The sequence below is a fragment of the Adiantum capillus-veneris genome, chromosome 9 (genome assembly GCF_014529385.1).
Source record: "Adiantum capillus-veneris isolate H3 chromosome 9, ASM1452938v2, whole genome shotgun sequence".
NCBI classification, from domain to species: domain Eukaryota; kingdom Viridiplantae; phylum Streptophyta; class Polypodiopsida; order Polypodiales; family Pteridaceae; genus Adiantum; species Adiantum capillus-veneris.
Genome location: NC_140939.1, coordinates 133,830,546 through 133,847,728, shown reverse-complemented (window position 1 = coordinate 133,847,728; position 17,183 = coordinate 133,830,546). Strand labels below are relative to the sequence as shown.

Genomic DNA, 17,183 nt, shown 5'->3' with positions numbered 1-17,183 from the left:
GTAAAACCAAGGTTATGGTGTTTAATACCACCTCACAGTGGATCAGGAGATCAGCACCTACATTCACATACGGACAGAAGACAATGGAGTATACAGATGCTTACACTTACCTTGGAGTGGTTTTTAGCGGACCAGCATTTTCATTAAGGAGGGCAGCAGAGACCAGATTGACTAGAGCCCACACAACATTGGGTAGATTGGAGAGGATGTGTTCGCAGGTTCAGTTTTAGGAGCCTCGGACGAAGCTCTGGCTCTTTGACACTTTGGTGACTTCTGCATCGCTCTATGGAGCTGAGATATGGGGACCTTCATTGGATCATCACGGGAGGTCGGGTCGCACTGATGGATGGGTTTGGTCTCTATGATCTCGCGGCTCATTAGAGCCAAGGCTTCAATACCACGTGCCATTTTCCGAGCAGAGCTAGCAGCCCCCCCACTAGTGGTTGAGGCGCTCACTAGATCAGTCTCCTTCATACACCGCATGTGGGAACTTCCCAGAGATAGATATGCCGGCCTTTCACTTGATTTCTCTCGACAGTTAGCCATGCAGGGAGATACCGCATGCTGGTATGGAGAGATGACACCATGGTTCAGGCGCATGGGTTCAACATAGACAGACTGCCACACTTCCTGTACTCACTGGATGCACCATCTCTCACTCTTACATAGTCCGAGATCACCGGGCTCATCGGCCAGGACTGTACTCAGTTAGACACCAAGAGGACATGGATACAGCCAGCACATGAGCTAGGCACGAAGATGGCTTTCTACAGAGAGTACCTTCTCCAGCTTACGGAGGACGGTTTTGTGACGAGACCCAGATACATGGACACCCACCCACTTGTTTCATGGGATACAATGTGCTATTGGCCAGATACGCACGCCTTCACACCAGTTGCGGATTGAGACTGGGAGATACAGCGGAGTACCACCAGAGGCCAGGACATGCCCCTTGTGTGACATGGAGCCTGAGACAGAGTTGCACTATACATGCCGTTGCCCCGTCTACTAGGAGATACGGGGCCGCTTCCATTGCTTGTTCAGAGAGGGTTTTGGACCACTCTCCAAAGTCATGGGGTATGAAGATCAGAGATGCCTCGGTTTGTTTGTGCTCGAGCTACGCAGATACAGGGAGAGCCTGATGAGAGGATAGGCTAGCCAATCTCAGAGACGGATCACAGATTTCTTTAGAACAGACACTAGATAGTCGGAGGAGTTACTACCACAACAGAGCTCACATTTGTCTCACACAAAAGGCACATTGATCGACCGAGCGATTGAGCTGGGGAGATCTAGATGCCCACGACCGCTGAGGACTACACAGCATCGACGGAGGCTACACCAGAAGATTCGAGTCACTTTGGTGAGGCATGCACGCCGCCCGGTCAGACTACTAACAATGGAGGATATTGATGAGATCAGCGATCGATGTTGGATCTCTTGTGATTTAGCTATTTAGCTATTTAGCTATCCCACCCAGATGCTTAGTTCGCATCGAGCGGCTTAGGATTCCATATTATATTTATTTTGTTATGTTATGTTGTTATTGCTGTTATTTTTGTTACTCTGACTTTGTATCAGATCCACCACATTGTAACTTTCTGGTCTCATAGGTCACTTTGGGCTTTTGAAGACGTTAATATAACATTTCATTTCATTTCATTTCTCTCTTTCTCTCTCTCTCTCTCTCTCTCTCTCTCTCTCTCTCTCTCTCTCTCTCTACACACGCACCACATATGTTCACTTCAACCCAGATATCATAATACACATAGCGGCACCCACAACTTTTCCCCACTCTCAGCTTACTAGGAGACCGCGGTTTGGGAGCATGTCTCAAGATAGTTGGTGTGATGATGAGTGCCAAGAGAGGAGAACCCGGATACAAAGAGAGGTGGCTTTGGGAGACATCACATATTCGCAGTCACGTACACTCTTCTGAGGCCTTATACATTGGAGACTCTGACCCTGGGTAAACCTAGGAACATGGAGCCCGGATACAAAGGAGGTAGCTTTGGGAGACATCTCATATTCGCTGCCATGTATACTCTTATGACGCCTTATATGTTGGAGACTCTGCCTCATGCTAGCCTATCGGGTGGGCACAAGGGTGAAATGCACCACCGAAAAAGTAGTCTTCCTTAGGTACGAAGGGGCATAGCCACAAAACAGTCCTCACTCCCTAATCTACTCCTTGGAGATATGGGAGCCACCATCGGACAAGAATTTGAAACTCTAACAAAGGCACTCTTGAGAAAGATGAAGGGTAAGAAGAAGTTTAATCCAAAGCTGAGTATGAGATACTATGGGCTACTCGAAATCTTTGAGAAGATTAATGATGTATCCTTTCGATTGAAGTTGCTAGATACTTTGAGGATTCACAATGCATTCCATGTGAGCGTACTACTACCTTTCAGAGGTGAGGTCCCAGAGGACAAGGAATGAAACTAGCCCATAGGGCGGTAGACTTTGGCTTTCACCCGAAACTTTACTTTAGACTTTAGGGGACAGAGAAACTTTGCAAATAAAAACCTGTAACGGGAATTGATACTTCAAACAGACACGGCTGAAAAGCTAGAATGCTCCGAGCAGACATCGACAACGTGTAGGCCCCAAAAACTGGTGCCCCTTTCGGTACTTCTTTATTCCTTTAGAGGGTAAAGTTACAAAACTAGAGTCCTAGGGATCTTCACCTATATCCAACTAGATCACACATGTTCTGGAAAAATTTCGGCAGCATAACGGCCCCAAAACTTGCCCTGAACAAATCACCTTGCTTCCAAAGACGTAAACCCTCTGTTTTCAGCCCAAAAAACAGCAATTACAGCTCGCTGTATTTACTGGTTTTTACCCCGTTTTCAGCCCTAAACAGTCCCGGAACTGTCCTCTAATAGTGGGGCACTATTCCCAATGCTTTTGGCATCCATACGACTGCAAAACAGTCCAAAAACAGCGCATAACCAGCACTGAAAATGCACCTGTAAGGTGAGGTTATCACCCTCACCGGTGCCTGCCTTTGGAGTAGCAGTTAGCTACTCCTGTTCCTGCTCAAAGAGGCTCTTGCCTCGGCACAGAAGCATAAGACCACACAACTAAACATAGGTCAAATGAAGAGCCCTCTTGTGGGGCATCACATAATTGCACGGAGGGGAGAGAGAGCAGTGTAGAGTGTGCAAGACATCACTTATTGCAGTACACTGTACATAAGAGGGAAAGCTTGCACACAATAGCTTTGGTACCTGCAACAATCCACCATACAGATGAAAAATGCAGCCCCCACGTTTATTTCAACACTTCTCTCTCTCTCTCTCTCTCTCTCTCTCTCAAGGTGGAAAATGCCCAAAAATGTGCCAAGTGGCACTCATGCATGGTTTTTCCATTTGGTACCCTCTGGTCTAAAAACATCTCAACCAGTTGCTCAGTTGACTTAGCGGCAGAGTAATTGAATGTTCTCCTTGTCACTCTGAAGCTAATGACGCGAACAAATTTCGTGGCCCAAAATAGCAGTTCCCTAAATTTTAGGAGATGCTTCCATTGGACTGTCACTGGTCATCTGAACATCTTTCACCACTGGGACCACGTCCAAAAATGCAATGTAGCCCAGTTCTCGGGTGATTTTCTCTTGGTGACCCCACCTTGGCACTGTGCCTCCATTGAGTTAGTTTCCTAGTATCCACCAACTTATTAAGTGTGGCGAGGGGACCTAAATGACTTTGAACTGAGCCTAGACACCCTTTTACTACTCGAATTCCAGTGCCGACCAACTTCCCGTCTGCGGGTGAAACTACTGTTTCACACTGGCCATACAATGTCCGGCCATTTGCAACTTAAAAAAGAGGGTCTCAAAAATCAAACGAAAATCATCGGAAAGAAACCAACAACTAAGGTTAGCAGTTGTCATGTCCTCGTGACATGGAGCCTGAGGGGCAACTTGAGGTTGAAGAAATTGAGGAGATTTTTATCCGTAAGCAGATTCTACCACACCATGAAAGGAAAGGAAAGGAAAGGTAAGCTGGTCGTAAAGTACTTGGTCAAGTTCAGGAACTACCTTGCTCTAAATGCACGCTGGATGGAGGGGCAGATATCCTTAGATATCTTTACCTTGAGACTTTCGGTTTAGCTACGACTATTTAAAAAGTGCAGTCGATTCAATGGGTTGAGTATAGTGTAGTGTGTGTTGCACAAGAGAGGATACATTCCACTCCTTTGTCACAGATTCAAGACAGATTGAGATAGGGTCAACCGATTTGTCTTTGACGTTTTGGGGTTACTGATATGTTGACAGTGCTCTGCCTGGTGACTATTTTATGATATGTACATAGATTGTTTAGCAAGATATGTGATGGTACGGTTGGATTTTCTTCAAATTGTTTGAATGAGTACTCTTGCAAATGTGTGTTTGTTTGCAAGACCGCACGCGATCAGAAGAGGAGCTGGATTGACTACAGGACCTGAATCAGAGGCCAAGCTGCACATGAAATGCATTAGGATTTTCGGGTGACACATGGCAATACAGATGCGGGTGCTGATGTGGCACTTTACGGTGCTGACAGGGCAGTGCTAACATGGGGTTACTTTTCCAGCTATAGCTATTGAAAAGCGATGACTTTTGGGCGCTAGAGCTTTCTGGCATCAATCGCTAAGGGACTCCTTGGCAGTTAATCTGTGATTATCAAGCAATAAAGAAGTATCTCAAGGGGCACCAGACTTAGGGGCGATTGCATTTGGGCGGAGAACTCCGCTCCATTGTGTCCCATGTTCAATCATTTTGGTCTTTTTCTCAAGTTCAAGTGTTTGCTGCTCTCAATTCAGTCTGGGTTTGTTGACAATGCACCACCTTGTCAGTAACTTGCTGGTTACATGTAGCCCAAGCTACTAGGGGAATTGTATTGATACCCAACTTAGGTGCAATACCTACAAATCATGGTAAGTCCATGCAAATACATCTCTGAAAGAGGTCATAAAGGAAAGTACTTGGTTCAATAGCCAAGGGTGATCCCTTAGCCAGGCAACCACGAGAATAGGCTTTGGATCCTTGCGTGTGCCTAGGTTGATTGCTTTGATTGGGTCTTGGCAAGGGGTGCAGGGAAGCTCCTCTTCACCACTAGCAGCTGCTTTGGTAATAAAGGACACATTGTGGGCAGGAGTGCCAATGGGAAAGTCCTCATGGTGTTCCTGCAACCAGCTGTCCAAAAGCACTTCAAATGATAGATACTCTGCAATAGAGGACTTTTGAGGTGGTTTTGGGTGGGACGGGCCATCTTGAGTGTGTCGAAATAATGATGACTTCTTGGCTCGGCGAAACAATTGTATCTGTCATAGCCGTAGAGGTCTACTTCCTTGCTGATCTACAGGCTCAGACTGTATGGATAGACTTTAACCAAAGACTCGCCAGGTTTGGTTGGGTGAGTGGGCTCAGTATCTGTAGGCTGATCTCAGTGAGAGGTCCCAGCATCTGTTTACTGGGTTGAATTGGCTCTTGTGGGGTCAGCTTAATGGAGACCACCAAGCACGGGAGGGAGTCAGCAGCTTGCAGCGACTCAGATTAGTTGATAATCATCCACAATTTCGAGTGGCAGGTCTTGTCCTTGGAAGGATTCTACAGACAGAACAGTTGTGAATAGTATGGTCCACCCGACTTTCTAGCTTGATAGACTGCATCGGTTGCATTATAGATCCATGTGCCACATCCACGTAGCATCATTTCTCCAATCATGTAGGCCCGTAGTATGCCTCAACCATGGCCGATTATCAATATGGGAAAACCACCTGGCACCCTGGGAAACTGGACGACTGCAAAGTCGAGCGGGAAGGTGAAGTCTTGAACCTGGAGAGGAATCTTTCTCTACAATACCAATGGGCTGGACTATCCTCTAGTCAGCGAGCGTCACAGCGAAGGGTGCCAGCTCAGTGGGCTTGAATCCCAATCCCAACATACTGAATTCTGGCATCGAATTGATTCCTGATGCTCCATCCACAATCACTCCCAAGAAGTTCTTCCCAAGAATTGAGACCTTGAGGCGTGGATTTCAATAGTCAGTCAGAGGTGCCGAGGGATAGGTCACCATGTAGGTCATTGTAGGCAGGACAGGTAGATGTCCACCACAAGAGCTGAACCCATGGTATATAAGCTGTGAATAATTGCCAAGATGTCGCTGCATAATGCAGCATCTAGACAGAGAAAGTCATAAAACCCGTTGGTATGAAATTTTAAGTATCTGCTCTGTTGATAGTGCCTTGGCTTTGGAAGTGTTGCCACTTTGCTAGTTGACTGAGCCACCTGCAACTTACATTGAAAGCCTTTAGGTATTCATCATCTACAGTTGTAGTCTCAGGGCAAGGGAAGGTTGGAAGAGAAGTGCGCTTTGGGATTGAGTTAGGAGAGACTGAAATCAATTAGGCAGTGGAAGGCCTAGAGCTGCTCTCTGAGCACTAGTGAGTACGCCAACTTTTAAGGACGACTCATTGGGGGAGGATCCCTAGGCTCTACTACCTAGGTGTAGGGCAAGGGCTGCTGATGGGAGTTGACAGATGAGGTTGATGGGGAATGTAAAGGCATTAGGAGGGGGTGAAATAGAGGCGGAAGCCTTTGCTTCGGACAATCTCTAGTACAATGATATTTGGGCTTGGGGCAGTGACAGCAGGGGCAAGGCCCTCGGGTAGAGGGCATTTTCCTTGATAATGCCCATACTCCCCACAATCTGTACCAGAGGATGGGGCAGCTGGAGGGCCTTGGTTGAGGTTCAGAGTGGAGTTGGTTTGAGAAATTCTATGAGCTTATGATGGGATGCCTTGGGGAGAGCCTTCTCAACCCACTTTCTTACCATGAAGTCTCTTGGTTGTTGGGGTAGCTTGGCCTCTAATGCCTTGATCCACGTCATGAGCTCTGCAAATGTCTCTTTTGCCTTCATTGTAAGGTTCTCCAGCTCATCTAAAGCTTTTTCTTGGTAGCCTCCAGCCAGGAAAGCACAAAAGGCCTTCTTTAAAGTGTCCCAAGATGAAATGACAGTATGAACTGGAATAACAATAGCATAAACGGAAGTGTGAATAACTGTAGAGACGATGCCTGATAGAACACTATACTCTCAGTGTATGCATTTGCCTGGTAGGCAACATTCACAGTTCCTGATCAATATCATTAGCCTAATGATTTGTGCAGCTTGGTTGATGAACATTGCAAAAATGATTAATTGTTTGTCTTTAACAACTGGTTTTTTAGAAGACACTATAGACATTTCATAAATGATTCTTATTTTCTCTCTCTGCTTGTTTACCATACTGATCATTGTATAGGTTTTGACAGATTATTCTCTGGGAGGAATATGCGATGCCTTTGGTGAGATTACTTGATTTTGTTTATTTGTGTTTCTCAATAACCAAACTGAACATAAACTTAAGGAAAGCTGTTGTTGATAAATTTCCCTAGGATATGCACGACCAAAATTTCCTAGCTCCATTTCTGAGTTGGACACTTTGAGATGTTTGTGTTGGCTTCTTGCCTTCAACCCCACACACACAATCCAACCTCAGACTATTGAGAAGTGCCCCCACTATTGCTGCACCTTGCAGATCTCTTTCGTTTCTCACACACAGTCTGCAGACCCTAGAGAACCTGCATGAACAAGCCCGAACATGGGTCTTGGGTAAAACCCCCCAAAGTTTTGGCCAAAGTTGCTGTTAGTTGGGGCACTGTCTGAAATATCATTTCGGATGCTGCAAACTTCTGCAGAAAAAAACAGAAAAAGAAATTGAGGGAAAACAACTTTTATTGATTAAACATTATGAGAAAACAATTCCCAAGCTAAACATGCGTCGATTACATCAGAGGAAGTCATCCAATTATAGGGGCCATGTGAAGAAGGTGAAATTCCAGCTTTGGAATCCTTGCGCCAATAAACCATGCTGGGGTGAGGCACCTCTGACTGCCTCTGTTTCCCCCATCATCTTTATTTTGCTTCTCTTCTTCTAACTTTGTCATCTTTTGTTCTTATCTGCAAGAACTTAGGAGTACCTCTAGCTGAAGACTCTTGTGGAGTCTCCTGTCTCTCTGCTCGTGCGCTACCCTACTTGTGCATACAGATGCCACATGGTCTGATCTCCACAAGCAAAACAGTGTCCAGAAAACCCAATAAAGAATACCCTTTGACAAGCCTCACTTCTATGTATAGTAGGGGGGAGAGAGAGAAACGAAATGAAATGTTATATTAACGTCTTCAAAAGCCCAAAACGACCTATGAGACCAATCTGTTACAAAATAGTGAATGTGATACCATGTCTAGGTACAAAAAGACTAGAACAAAAATACTACTACTACTAGAATCCATCCTCATCTGCACTGTGGATGTCGAGAGAGTATGGCTCGAATCTTCTGTTGTAATCTCCGTTGATGCTGTGTAGCTCCTCTCCTCAATCGTGGCCGTCTGGATCTCCGTAGCTCCAGTGCACGGTCGAATGAGTGTGGGCCGAGCTCTGCAGTGATGGCTGCTCCTTTGGTTGTCCCCTATCTAGTGAAAAGAGTGCCGGTAGTGGTCGAATGAGTGTGGGCCGAGCTCTGCAGTGATGGCTGCTCCTTTGGTTGTCCCCTATCTAGTGAAAAGAAATCTGTAATCTGTCTCTGGGACTGTCTCTATCCCAACAAGCCGCCCATTTTTTGCTTAGTCTTTTGCTTGGTTCACATCGATCAACTTAGGACCCCATTGTATATATCTTTGTTTTGTACTGTTGTTAGGTTATTTGTTACTCTGACTTTGTATCAGATCCACCACTTTGTAACTTTCGGGTCTCATAGGTCATTATGGCCTTTTGAAGACGTTAATATAACATTTCATTTCATTTCATTTCTAGCTCTCCCCCCCCCCCCCCGGTAAAGTGTCTCTATATCTGTGTACTCAAGTAGATATAGCCCACGACATCTTTGATCCTCATAACTCATGACCCTAGAGAAAGGACCGAAACCCTCTCTGAATAAGCAGTGGAAACGGCCCTGAATCTCATAGTACACTGTGCAATGACATATGTAATGTAGCTTTGTCTCTGGCTCTAGCTGGCATAAGCGGCATATCCTGCTGTCTGCTGGTATCCCTCTGAATCTACCAGTCTCAATCTCCAGCTGTTGTGAGGATGTGCGTGAGAATGTGCGTATTTGACCAATGGCACATGGCAAACCATGAGACATATGTGTATCCATGTAGTTGGGTCGAATCACAAACCCATCTCCTGTGAGGTGTAGAAGATGCTCTCTATAGAAAGCCATCTTCGTGCCCAACTCCTGGGGCGTCTCTATCCACGTCCTCCTGGTATCCAGCTGGATCAGGTCTTGACGAATGAGTCTAGTAATCTCCACCCGTGTTACAGACATCGAGGGTGCCTGAAGAGATTACTGGAAAGGGGGCAGCCTGTCCATGGTGAAGCCATGCATATGAAACCATGATGTCATCTGTGCATACCAGCATGAAGTGTCCCCTTGAAGAGCTAACTGTCAGGAAGACTGAAGGGCCAGTCTAGCATATCTGTCTCTAGTAGTATCCCACAAGCTGTGCAGGAAGGAGACTGATCTCATAAGTTTCTCAATCTCCATAGGAGGGGCAGCTAGCTCTGCTCGAATGATAGCGTGGGGTACGGAGGCGCACGGAGGCCTTGGCTTTGATCAGTCGAGAGATCATAGATACCAAGAGCCTCTCCATACGTCTCCAACCATCCTGGCCTACAGAAGGTCCCCATATCTGCACCCCATACAACATAGCTGATGCTACTAAAGTATCAAAGAGCCATAACTTTGTCCGAGGTTCCTGGAACTGAACCTGCGAACACATCCTCTCCAAGCTTCCCAAGGCCGCATAAGCTCTAGTCAGTCTAGTCTCTGTTGCTCTCCCCAAAGAAAACCTCGGCCCAATGAAGACAACCCCAAGGTAAGTGTATGCATCTGTATACTCTACAATCTCCTGACCATATGTGAAAGTCGGTGTTGATCTCCTGATCCAGTGTGGTGTGGTGTTAAACACCAAAACCTTGGTTATCCTCTGCAAAACCATGTAATGCATCCAGCTGTCGTTGCAAACCCTCTGGTGAGTTAGAGATCAACACAATATCATCAGCATATAACAACAATGGGATCCACGTCCTTGCCAGCTGGGCACCTCTATCACCCTCTGTCAATGTAATCAGACACCTCATCAACGTACATACCAAATAGAGTAGGAGACAATGGGCAACCCTGTTTCACCCCATTGGTGGAGTGAACTAAATCAGATATCCCCTCGGTAGAGCCATAATCCCCCAAATCAACACTGTGGGCACCCCCATCTCCTGCAATCTGCGCATCAATCGAGCTCTCGGTACCATGTCAAATGCTTTGCGGAAATCCACAAAGCTACAATAAATCTGTCTCCCATGTGACCTGCCCTCCTCAATGATGGCTCTGAGTGTCAGAATATGATCAAGAGTGGAGAAACCCCTCCTAAAACCGGCGCGGCCCTTCGCCCGTACACCCTCACCCTCCGCCCAATTACTCAACTGTTGCTCAAGAATGGATGCATACAACCGTGCCAATGTGTGTCCAAGCATACTAGTGCGGTAACTTCCAGGCTCTAGGTTGTATGTGTCATAGTAAAATAAGGAGTTTGCAAGAGGTTCAAATGAACACATTGCTTCAATTTCAAGTAACGTTTCTACTCATAATGCCCACATACTTTGAACAATTACAGTTGAGGAGAAGAGGTATTTGTCTTTTGTTTTGACAGGTAATCTGATTGCTTGACCACTTTAAAGTTTGCGTTGATATAGGTGCATATGCAGGAGGATGGAAGTGCACATTGGTATCAAGTGATGCTTTAGAAGGTTTCACTTTATTGCCAAACATATGTAGAATAATTCTGCTCTTTTAAAAGACACTTAGCTTAACGTATTTTTACATGGAACCAGGTGTGCCAGCTTTTATTGGTAGAAGTATTGAGCCACTTTACATCGCCCTTCCACTTACTTTTTTTGTGCTTGCAATCTTGATTCTCATCTGGTTTCTATTACGAAAGAGATATGAGCGTAATCATATGCGATCAGGGCCACCAGAAGTGATTGACAGACATATCTTGCCTGATTTCCAGGTAATTTCTGGACTACAACAAGAAAAGTCAACTTTCTCTCCTACCAGCCTTTGGATGACGTGGTACATAAATAAGCTTGCACTTGCAATTTTCCAGTGACATATCTATAATGATTATTAAACTTGCCTCGTTTGTTCAGTACACTAGTACAAAACTATGCTAGACTAATAGTTATTTTGGAAGTCTTTTGCAAGCCCAGAATTATTACAGGACATGTGCTGCATTAGAAGGACTTTTAGTTTATGCTATGTTTCCTCTTAGTGTAGTGAGGAAGTTTTTCCAAGAACTTAGCTTGTGCGAGGTGATTGGGAATGTGGCACGACTTTATGTATGTAACTGGTCATATTTTTTTATAAAAAAAGAAAGTTTCTCTCTCCTAATATGGTGTTATATGCTTCAATTATTTGGATTTTCTCGAGTTTCTTCAAGAAAATCTGCTTTTGTTCAATCTTGTTATCTAATTTCTTACTTGTTGAAAAAGGATAGTAGTTCCCAAGGGTTTTGAAAAAAGTTCGATCTTTCTGTAGTATAGAAAGTTTATTTTCAACATTTCATGTTTTGGAATGTAGTAGTGAATACAATAAAAGTGAGGAGCTTAGTGAGACACTCTTCTATTTTTCGACATTGTACATTTAGTACATTTTCTCTTACTGAAAATGCTGTTTGCCCATTTTTAGTCTGCCATAACTATGGTCTGCCAATGAGCAAAGGGAAGCGTGGACCTGCAAAGGCACCTTGTCCACTATGCCCAATGGGAGATTGTCCTTTGGTCGGCCAAAGTAACTGTGAAGGGGGCGGGTCGGGTAGGCTGGAGACCTAATTCCAACATGGTGAACTCAGGAATTAGGTTGATACTAGATCCACCATCCACTATCACACTTAAGAATTGCCTTCCCAAGATGGGACACAGTGAGCTGAGGGCTTTAATAATCAGTGAGGGGAGCAGCAGGGTAGGAGATCATATAAGACTCTGATGGTAGAGGTGCCCACCACCAGGTAAAGAGTGAATAACTGCAAGGGTGTCACTTTGAAAACCTGCATCTAGCAGATGATGTCATAGAGAGACACTTGCTGAAAGGTTTCTTGAGGACATCCTCTGCTGTAGGTTTTTCCCCTTGGATCAATGCCTTCTCTGGTACATTCATCTATTGTAGGTCAGCAACTGCTTCTAAGAAGCCCCATCAATATCGGAGAGCAGAGATGAAGATCCGCTCTTGGCACTAGGGGATGGCTTGTCAGCTGTTGGAAGAGGTGTTTTCTTTGGGGAGGGAAAAGTTGGACCTACTAGAAGATTGAGGCCGAGGGCTGCCCTCTGTGCCCGAGTGAAGACACTATCGGGCTCCTCTACCAGCTGCAACTTGTCTTGAGGGGCAACCGCATGGGCAGAAGGTGACGGCTGGGGGATGGTGCTAATAGTTATCAGATTTATCTTGGGAAATGTGAATTCAGGTGGCTTTGATTGGGCTCAAAGATGTGGATGCATGTTGTTTTGACAGTCCTTACTGTAGTGATCCTTAGCCTCAGGGAAATGTCAGCACGGAGGAGACCCTTTTGGCAAAAGACATTTGCTTTGGTAGTGCCCCATATTCCCCGCATCTGTAGCACAAAATGGGCCAATTGGATGGGCGAGTTGGGAGGCGATGTGACCTCTGCTCTTACTGCATGGAGGTGGATGCTGACGAGTAGAAGCTCCGAGGGGTTGTTGAAGTGTTAGCATGGTAAAAGCTCTAAGATGGAAAAGTACTTTGCATACCTTGCAAAGCTTGCATAGGAGGGGTAGTCAGCAAAGTGGGCATGTGATTTGGATGGCCATAGAGGGAAACCATGTTGGAGGCAGGTGCCAACCCTTGTTGAAGCATAGGGGCGAGGCTCTATTGTAGTTGCCGCAGTTCCTTCAGGTAGTAGCAATCTTTGTCTTCATACCCGGACTTCTCACAGAAGTGGCAATAAGCCCGTAGTGTGCATTCTTGAGGAGGATGCCCCTGAGAGCGACATGAACTACACCAGACCACGGACTTAGATTCCTGTTGAGCTTTGAGCTCTTCCGACTCCCCCTTTATTTGTTCCAAAGCTTCTTGATGTGGGGACTTCTCCAGTCAAAGAGAGAAGGATCTCTCCTCTCGAAGAGCTCGTTGTAACTTCAGTGCTTCGAGTTCCCTACATATAGAAATCAAGGACTTTTTCATAAGAATTGAGGCTGCCTTTACATGAGGGAGGCCCTTTAATAGCCTCCTTGCTCCTTCTATCCTAGTAGCGGCAGCGACAACTCCTCCAGAGTTGCTCCAGGTTCGAGAGTCTCCCGTAACTTTTGTTGAGATGTCTTGGGGAGAGCCTTCTCCACCCACTTCTTGACCATGAATTCTCTTGGTTGGTGGGGAAGCTTGCAACAAGAGACTTCGTTCTTGTCATGAGTTTTGCAATGTCTCATCGGGTTGGAGCTAAGGTGGGTGATAGAGAAACATAGTGCAAGTGTGTGAGTGTGTGTAAGCAAGATTATCACTCAAGTGAGTTAGATTCCAAGATAGATTAGCTTGGACTCATAAACACAATCTTGAGTATTGACTTAGCTTAGCATAGGCTCACCATAGACAAGCATGTAGTGTCACAAACTGCTGACGTGTCAAGCCACTGAAGAACGGAGCCAACCTTCAGATCCCGGCCAAGGGGCCAAAACCCTAAGAAGAAGCAATTGAAGAAGAAGAAGAAGAAGTTTTACAGACTTACAAAGTCTTGACAAGTGGCCTTATTTTTAAAGAAGAGTTCCCACCAACTTACGGGACACCGTCCAGTGGGGCCCAAGTAACATAAAGGCATTAAAAATTAAGCAGAACACACTCAGAAGACTTTGCACATCAAAACATGATGACGTGGCACCTATACAATGCAATTCGCGGCGGATTTTTAGGAAAATCCCGAAATTTTAGGAAAGTGTTTTTTTAGGATCAACTTTTTATATTTGATGCTTTTAGGCTTTGGGCCTTTAAATATGAGCCTTAGGGGCACTCTCTGGCACTCTTCAGCGTGCAGATTGTAGAGGAGGTGCTCCCTGGTTGTTGTACTTTGTGAATCAACAATAATAAAGAAATACCGGGGCGCCAGCATTTGGGGCCAGTGCTCTTTTGGGGTGGAACTTTGCCACTCCCCGTCTCGTGTCATGCATCTTTTTCACTTCAGTTGTTATTTGAAGTGCTTAAAGTTGTTCAGTCTGTTCTTTTCTATTTGCACGTGGTGCCCGTCTTGTGACAGTGGTATCAGAGCATCAGGCGTGTGCTTTTATGAAAGAATACCGGTCCTACGAAAGAGCAGACAGAGCAAACTGGCGCTTCCAAAGTCTATTGGAATCTCATTTGAAGTATCTTTGGGTCGTGACCCCGGAGTTATTAGCCACTCCCACCCTACTTAATCGCGCATTGGACACGCTCCCTTCTTCACCGCTCATGTCTTACAGGGCATAAGCCATTAAGATCACTTACAATAGAAGGATCAAGATTTGTTTCGAGCTGCTGTTTTTCTCAGATGCAATGGTGGATGTCTATAGCTACCAAGCCGCTCACTCGAAGGACTTGGCAAGCTTGTACGAAAATTTTTACCCGAAGTTATATGGTTTCTGGCAGCTTTTGGCAGAGTCGGGTATCCTGAAATGTTTGCCACGGAAACCCTAGCAGATTACAACTTGAAAATTTTGAACATCTCTCACCATGTGTCTCTTCTCAAGCTGATAATCTTGGAGGTCCAGTGTGATTAGTATATCTTGTGGCTACCATCATCGCCACAGGAACATTGTCTGTCGAGGCTTGTTTCGACTATTCAAGCGCTTATGGACCATGGTGTGGCTGGCTACGACCTCATGGAAGGAACCTAACCCTAATTTTAAGTGCAGGTTTTAGGATGGAAAGTTAGTTGACTTTTCGAGCTCGATTGATGTCGAGATTTCTTTTTAAGTTCGAATTTTGTTTGAGAACTTGTTTGGTGATCTTGTTTGGAATTTGTTTGAAATGGATGGTATCTATTTTGAACTGTTTGACTCTGGTTTGAATATTGGTTTCAATGCTTGGTGATTTACTCCTGGGTGGAGTGGTGAGAAATGATGTTTGAGAATGCTTGTTCATACTCATGGCCCGGACCCTTGTGGTTATTTGCGGGGGGAGTGTTGAATGCTTGAAAAGTATTGTTGTTGTTACTCCCGGCCCGGACCTGGATGGTTATGCGGGAGGAGTATTAAGAAGTCTGAGCAGTGGTTACTCTCAACACCTCCAAATGAGGCAGGCTGCGGTCTGGGGGGCGTTTGGTTGTAAGAGGCCTCTATATCTCCCGGCCCGGACCTTTTTAGGGTATGCAGAAGGAGTGATGAGGGAGTCGTTGAATATCTCCCGGCCTGGACCTTGTTAGGTTATGCAGGAGGAGTATTCATTGGCGACTTTATTTTTCTAGGTGTTGTAACATGCATATGTGAGCATTTGTGTTGCATTGTGATATGCCAACTAGTGAATATTCCTAATTGGATGAGATTGCATGGGTATGTAATTTTAGTGCATCAAGACACCCGTCGAAGATCAGTGCGGTCTTGGTGTGATGGCTAATTTTACTATGCCGGAATAGCAAGAGTTCCGATCGGGACGAAAGGAGAAGCCAACTCCTTAACAAAAGAGCCGAAAGGAGAAGCCAACTCCTTAACAAAAAAACAGAGCAAACTAATTGTCCCTCGGAATGACCCTTGGAAATTTTTGAGCTAACTTGAGTTGTTTTGCAGATATGTTGTGATCGCGGATGATTACTTTCTTTCAAGAAAGGAAGATGTCACAAACTGCTGACGTGTCAAGCCACTGAAGAACGGAGCCAACCTTTAGATCCCGGCCAATTGTAGAGAAGGTGCTCCCCGGCTGTTGTACTTTGCGAATCAGCAATAATAAAGAAATACCGAAAGGGGTGCCAGTGCTCTCTTGGGGTGGAACTTCGCCACTCCCCATCTCGAGTCGTACATCTTTTCAGTTCAATTGTTATTTAAAGTGCTTAAAGTTGTTCAGTCAGTTCTTTTCTATTGGCGCGTGGTGCCCGTGTTGTGACATGTAGTGCAAACTTGAACCGTGTTGTTTATTCATAAGTGAGCTTTAAGTAGCTCTACAGCTTGACTCCTTCACATGTGGGACTATTCCACCTTTTCCCTCATTCACTCAGAGTCTAGGACAAAACCCACACTTTACAATCCTCCCCGTGGTGTTTGGGCTAGGACAAAATACTGAAGATGCAATATCCACACAGGATTGCAAAATCCACACAGGATGACAATATCCACAAGGATGGCAAAGTCCACACAGGAAAATAAAGGTCCTCCCCTACAAGTAGAGAGGTTGCAATCTTCAAAGTATGTCTTCATAGAAGACAAGGTTATTCTCGTCTTCGTCTTCTTCTTCGTCCTCTACCATATGAGCGGATCCTCTGACATATTTCTTCCCTTTGTAGCTTCTGTTGTTGTTGTTGCTACTGTTGCTTTCTCCACTGCTACTGCCTCCATTTGAGTAGCATCGAGAAGGAGGATGTCCCTTCTTACGACATTTGCTGCAAGGTTTGTTTGTGTAGCAATCTTTTGTTACATGTCCCATTCTTCCACAATTATAACACTTTCTTCCATTTGATGATGTCGATGGTGAATATCTTCCCCTTGAGGATGATGTGACAAAAGCCCCTCTTGATGATGTTAATGAGCCTTTTGCTTTCTTTCTTTTGCTTGAATTGAGTTGATGACATCTTGGAAAGGTGGAGCCGGTTCTTTTTCTTCAAGAATGGTGACTAAGTGGTCATAAGAGGGTGGAAGTACACTCAAAAGCACGGCCACTTTGTCAACTTCTGGTACTTCGCACTGAATGTAAGTGAGCTGCGTGACAATGCTCTTAAGCCTATTTACTAGGCTAGCAATGTCCTCCCCTTCAATTATAGTGAGCTTGGATGAATTTATTTTATTGCAAGTTAGGAGAGAGAAAAAAAAATTCCTTGATTTTGTGAAGTACCTCTTCACGAATGTGAAGTCACCCTTCACAAAAAAAAATTTGCCTTCTTTGATTGCTGAAAAAGATTTGAAGCTCAAAGTTG

General features: G+C 45.1%; 1 protein-coding gene across 3 annotated transcripts in view; it reads left to right on the top strand.

Moving 5' to 3' along the window:
- LOC147451206 (uncharacterized) overlaps window positions 1–17,183 on the top strand; it is a 121,455-nt gene that overhangs the window by 90,972 nt on the left and 13,300 nt on the right. Inside the window, exons 7-9 of one of the 3 annotated variants that reach the window (XM_086520167.1) lie at window positions 7,301–7,333; window positions 10,780–10,833; window positions 11,097–11,158. In XM_086520167.1, coding sequence (XP_086376293.1) covers window positions 7,301–7,333; window positions 10,780–10,833; window positions 11,097–11,158 — 149 coding nt within the window. Of the gene's footprint in view, window positions 1–7,300; window positions 7,334–10,779; window positions 10,834–10,917; window positions 11,159–17,183 lie in introns of all 3 variants that reach the window. The other 2 variants (XM_086520166.1, XM_086520168.1) reach the window with 2 other exon arrangements.